The sequence below is a fragment of the Chelonoidis abingdonii genome, chromosome 10, assembly GCF_003597395.2.
Source record: "Chelonoidis abingdonii isolate Lonesome George chromosome 10, CheloAbing_2.0, whole genome shotgun sequence".
In the NCBI taxonomy this organism is placed as follows: Eukaryota; Metazoa; Chordata; order Testudines; family Testudinidae; genus Chelonoidis; species Chelonoidis abingdonii.
Genome location: NC_133778.1, coordinates 8,864,211 through 8,870,210, shown reverse-complemented (window position 1 = coordinate 8,870,210; position 6,000 = coordinate 8,864,211). Strand labels below are relative to the sequence as shown.

At 44.9% G+C, this 6,000-nt stretch overlaps 1 protein-coding gene across 3 annotated transcripts in view; it reads right to left on the bottom strand.

Moving 5' to 3' along the window:
* Positions 1-6,000, bottom strand: part of LOC116838721 (2,7-anhydro-N-acetylneuraminate hydratase-like) — an 84,592-nt gene that overhangs the window by 52,531 nt on the left and 26,061 nt on the right. For 2 of the 3 annotated variants that reach the window (XM_032804125.2, XM_032804122.2), the window contains 2 exons: positions 3,152-3,211; positions 762-869 (listed from right to left, as the gene is read on the bottom strand). In XM_032804125.2, the coding sequence (XP_032660016.1) occupies positions 762-869; positions 3,152-3,211 (168 nt within the window). Of the gene's footprint in view, positions 1-761; positions 870-3,151; positions 3,212-3,502; positions 5,349-6,000 lie in introns of those variants that run through there. The other variant, XM_075069904.1, reaches the window with a different exon arrangement.

The window sequence follows — 6,000 nt, the reverse complement described above, 5'->3', positions numbered from 1 at the left end:
AAACACCCTATACACCCCATCCCATCGTATTTCATTGTTAAATTCCCACCACTTCCTTTTTCCTTTAATAAAGAAATTAATTGGCACCCCACCTGTGTGGTAATTGCTCCCCAAGATCCCATATACCTGCAGACAGAGACAATTACAACCACGGACAAAGCCCCCACATACTCAGTTCAGTACAAAATCAAACATCCACAAGACTGCGAATAGCAGGCAGGGAGTCTGGAGCCACCCAGGCAGTCTTCTCAAAGTAACCACTCTCCATGCACTCAAGTCTTAGTGACTAATAAACAGTCCCCAAAACCAAAGGAGTTACATAGAGGAGCCTCAATTCCCTCCAAGTAGCAGTGCTGCATTTCTCACTGATACAACACACTCTAACAGCTCCAAAGTAGCCTTGTAGAAAGATTTCTAAAACATGTTTAACACTTGCTGGTCCTGGAATGCTAGCTAATTTATGGCCTAATCCATTTGGGCAATCTCTTAATGGAATTTCATTTACAACTTTATTTTCTCAGTAACTGAACACCTAAAGTCCTGGCCTAAACTTTCACAGCTGCTTCTTGCAATTCTAAATGATTATTTTTTATGCTCTGACAACCAATCACAGTAGTACTAGGAGTGTGACATATAGTACAGGAATTTATTGACCCTACTCTCACGACCAATGTCAAGGTCACAGAAGTTAATACCCATATCATATAGCAGGAATGACCATTTACTGACTCCACTGGTTACTGTGAAAGCAATAAGTATACCTTTATCTTCAGTGAGGCTGGATAGTACCGCAGGACATGGCACACAGCAAGCATGACATTGTTAGCTTTACATACAGACACAATTTCTTTGCAGTCCTCAGGTGTTACCTTATAAACCAGAGAAAACAACCCAGTCAGTTATTTCTATTCTGACTGCATTATGTACCACAGTTACTGCATAAATCTGCTAACTGACACAACACTAGCAATTTGAAAAATATGTTTTATTAAATATCTTTGTAGGCACTTATGTGCTAAATTGAAATTTCATCTTCAACTGTATGAAAATGGTACTCACCAATAATATTCTAGTTATGTATATGTTTGCGTTACTATTAGAAACTACGTTTAACTAGACCAAAGCACACTCCTGCAGGGTGAAACTTATCCAAGAGTTCAGCACAGCAGCAAATCGTTTTTATTGATGTAAAATGTGTTGTTACTTTTTAAATAAAGATTTAAGCCCATATTTTGATGTTTGGAAGGACCTACCATACTGGATATCAAAATATCTGACATTAAAGGAGGGTGGTTTTATGGTTAAGGCACTAGCCTTGGGTCTCCAGGATACAGGCAGTCCTCGACTTTATGACGTTCAACTTATGACAAACAGCACTTACGATGTTTCTGAATTGACCCCCTGATTCAACTTACGACAATTGGTTTCAACTTTACAATGTTTGGTACCACAATGGAGTGTATTGTGGTTCCAAGTTACAACGTTTCGACTTACAACACAATTTTTCAGAAACCAATTGTGCCAAAAGTCTGAGGACTGCCTGTATTGGGATCAACTCCTAAGCTCTGCCAGACTCTGTTACCATGAGTATGTTGCTTCTCTGTGCCTCAATTTCCATCTATAAAATGAACATAATACTCCTTCTTTCTCCTACACTGTGTCTATCTTGTCTATACTCTTGGGGGGAAAAGATTGTCTCCTACTACATTTACGTACAGCACTGAAAGCACACTAATACAAATATAAACAACAATAAAAGATGCTACTTATACAGCACCCCAAAGATTTAATCTGTCTGTAAAGCAACTTTCACATAGTACAAACTTGGAAGTGCAAAAACATTTATGCAGAAAGACAGGTAGATTGCAGGAACTGGTGTTCCTCTGACTCTCAGAATTAGCTCCTGTGCCCACTGAAGTCAATGGCAAGACTCCCACTGACATCAGAGGTGCAGGTTCAGGGCACCTTATTGCAGATAGCAGGACCAAAAAACCAAAAATTTCACTTCTTGTTCTTCTGGATTCTCCAATAAAGTCAAAATCTTGTGCCTAACATTATGTTCTATTGCCAGAGAAATTACATGATATCATAAATTCAACATGACCACCTTAATGCAAGATCCCAAAGCCAGAGATGTGCTGTAAGGAAGGAAACCCCACGCTATATTTACAGACAAGCAGAATATTACTTATTACATTAACACCTACATGTGCTAGGGCCGTACAAACACACACACACTTTAAGGGAGTTTCTGCCCTGAGGAGTTTATATTCTAGGTGAAATGAAAATAGGAATGATCAGGGAAAGGAAGACTATGTACAATTTTTTTTCCCATTTTTTGTTTATTAAATATAAAAGAATATGGATCCAGGCTTTGATAATTAGCAAATGTAGCAGAAAAAGCAGCAGAGAATCCTATGGTACCTTATAGACTAACAGATGTTTTGGAGCATGAGCTTTCATGGGTGAATACCCACTTCGTCAGATGCATGTAGTGGAAATTTCCAGGGGCAGGTATATATATGCTAGCAAGCAAGCTAGAGATAACGAGGTTAGTTCAATCAGGGAGGATGAGGCCCTGTTCTATGCAGCTGAGGTGTGAAAACCAGCGAGAGAGAAACTGGTTGTAGTTGGCAAGCATTGACAGTCTTTGTTCAATCCTGAGCTGATGGTGTCAAATTTGCAGATGAACTGAAGCCTCAGCAGTTTCTCTTTGGAGTCTGGTCCTGAAGTTTTTTGCTGCAGGAATGGCCACCTTAAGGTCTGCTATAGTGGCAGGGAGGTTGAAGTGATCTCCTACAGGTTTTTGTATATTGCCATTCCTAATGTCTGATTTGTGTCTCTACGCAAAGGATAAATGGACAAAGAGAAACTGCTGAGCTTCAGTTCATCTGCAAATTTGACACCATCAGCTCAGGATTGAACAAAGACTGTCAATGGCTTGCCAACTACAGAACCAGTTTCTCCGCTCCAAAACGTCTGTTAGTCTGTTAGCACAGGATTCTCTGCTGCTTTTACAGATCCAGACTAACACGGCTACCTCTCTGGTAGCAGAAAAGATACTAAGGCAAATTGATTGAAGATTTTACCCTGATATTTGAAAATGACCCCCACTGTTTAAACTTTAGCATTACGACTTTGCTTAACTTACTGCCATGGGCTTTTCCAACAGAATGTGGTAGCCTTTGTTAGCAAAAGCTATCGCTGGAGCCTAGGAAAAGAGAGAAACCAAAGAGACAAGTTACAAGAAACTAACAATTTCTCCCTATGGTTGTTTACTCACAATTATAAATAAAAAGAGTTTTTCAGACAGTTTAGTCACCAAAATATGCCGTTTCGGGGCCACCAAACTTACTTGCGAATTTCACACAACTCTGCCGAATAGTTTTGGCCCACAACATTTTTGGGCTAGATTTGCAAGGGATGTTAGATGCCATTCACAAAACCAAAGGAAGTGGAAATGCCTCCCCCACTCCACAGACCCCCTGGTGACAGCACTTACCTAGGATGTCTGAGGCCCAGGTTCAAGTCCCCACTCAGAGGAGGGATTTGAACTAGGGACTTCCACTTCCAACGGAATAGTCCAGTGTTATGGCACTGAGTATTCTGGGATAGCATCAACTTAGTCACTCCTACGGAAGCTGTTACACTTGGTATAAAATCGTTAACTAGTCACTGGGGTAGAGACAGAGAATGACACTACAGCCTGCTGGTTAGGAGACTCCCCGGAGGGAGACCCCTGCATCCCATTCCCTCCTCCAATAAATTATTAAACTGTGAGAGACTAAAGTTCAAATCCCTGCTGTAAACCAGGCAGAGTGGAGACATAAGCCCAGGTGTCCCCCACCCCAGGGAAGTGCTCTAACCAAAAGACTGTAGGATATACAGGGCAGGCTTGGTTGTCTGAATGGTGTTTTTGTATTTCCTTTGCTCTTCATAAAAAGCTGGATAAAATCAAAACAAAGTGTTGAATTCAACCAAAATATTTTTCCTTCAGATATTTGTTTCTCTAAGAAAAGTGAAAAAAAAGTCCTGCTCCTGAGCCCTGTCCCCTCTTCCCCTGCTCTGTGGAGATGGGGTACATAGGCAGGAGGGAGGGGGACAGAGTGTGTGTGTGTGACAGAGAGAGAGAGAGAGATTGTGTGTGCTAGCTGCTGGGGAAGTCTCTGAGAGACCATGCACTGTCTCTTTAAGACACTTACTGCTCGGAAGGTTAGTTCAGACCTCAGAAGCTCTCCTGCTCTGAGTCCTGAGCCCTGTCCCCCACCCCTGCTCTGCGGAGATGGGGTACGTGGGCAGGGCGCAGTCTCACATTAGCATCCCCTCCCCTGCCCTGCTCTGCACAGCCAGCAGGAGGGTCCCGGGAGCAGCTGGCAAGGGGGTCCAAGGCAGAGGGCAGGAGCAATGTGGCTGCAAAGCAGCGGGGGCAGGGGCACCTGAACACAAGCTGCCATATATGCTAATCATGCGCGCGGCACTTGAATCACTCTTGTGCAGCTGCCCGACCACGCAGCTCAGAGAAAACACAGGTTGCGAGGATACTTTTAAAATTTGTGAAGGACAGGAACAGAATTCAGAACAACCCTGACAAACTGGAGAATTGGTCTGAAATCAACAAGATGAAATTCAATAAAGACAATTGCAAAGTACTACACATGGGAAAGAAAAATCAAACGCACAACTATATAATGGGGACTAACTGGTTAGGCAGTAGAACTGCAGTAGAGGATGTGGGGATTACAGTGGTCACACATTGTATATGGGCTAACAATGCAGTTCAGCTGCAAAAAAGGCTAATAGCCTGGGGCATATGGCCAGGAGTTCTCGGGGCCCAGTTCAGAAGCCAGGCTTCAGGCTTGCTCCTTCATCACAAGCTTGAACATGATTTCCTTGTTTTTACGAGATCTGCTCCGGAACGAAGTGCAGACCATACACTTAGCCTGTACATAGGGGTCTCCCAAACAGACAGGAGAGTGTCCATCACTTACTGGGGCAGCCTGCCAGCAGAAAAGACAACGTTTAAAGCCTGGGGATCCCCTAGTTAACTAAAATCCCAAACCAACCCTTCAAAAGGGGAACCGACAAACTCCAAACCAAACTAACTGCACTAAGTAGACGTAAAGAAGGCGTGCCTGAGGCTCCATCGCAGGCCATAGGTGGCTGCGAAGGACCTGAGGGCAGATTTCCTGCACAGCCCTGTGTATCTTCAGTATGGGTCATGAGAATGTGTGGGGCGCACGTGTGGGTAAAATGGGCACTGCTATCAAAATTCTCCAATCAAAAGCACAAGGGGCGGATGCCCACAAGAAGACCAATTGTCCTACCTTCAGTGGACATGGAGAACAAGGAACAGGCTTAAACTGTAGTAAGGGAGATTTAGGTTAGGTATTAGGAAAAACGTTCTAGCTATAAGGGTAGTTAAGCACTGGAATAGTCTTTCAAGAGAGGTTGTAGAACAGAGGTGGGCAAACTTTTTGGCCCGAGGGCCACATCTGGTATATAAATTGTTTGGCGGGCCATGAATGCGCACAAAATTGGGGTTGAGGTGAGAGCTCTGGCTGGGGGTGCAGGCTCTGGAGTGGGGCTGGAGATGAGGAGTTTGGGGTGTAGGAGGGTGCTCCAGGCTGGGATTGAGGGATTCAGAGGGTGGGAGGGAGATCAGGGCTGGGGTGGGGGGTTGGGGCATTAGGAGGTGAGGGCTCCAGCTGGGGGTGCAGGCTCTGGGGTGCAGAAGGGTGCTCTGAGTTGGGACCAAGGGGCTTAGAGGGTGGGAGGGGGATCAGTGCTGGGGCAGGAGGCTGGGGCATGGTCGGGGGGAGTGGCTCAGGGGTGCAGGCTCGGGGCAGCGCTTACCTCAAGTGGCTCCTGGAAGCAGCGGCATGTCCCCTCTCTAGCTCCTACCGAGAGACGCGGCCAAGCAGCTTTGCTGCTCGCTGCTTTATCTGCAGGTGACGCCCCTGCAGCTCCCACTGGCCGTGGTTCCTGGCTAATGGGAACTGC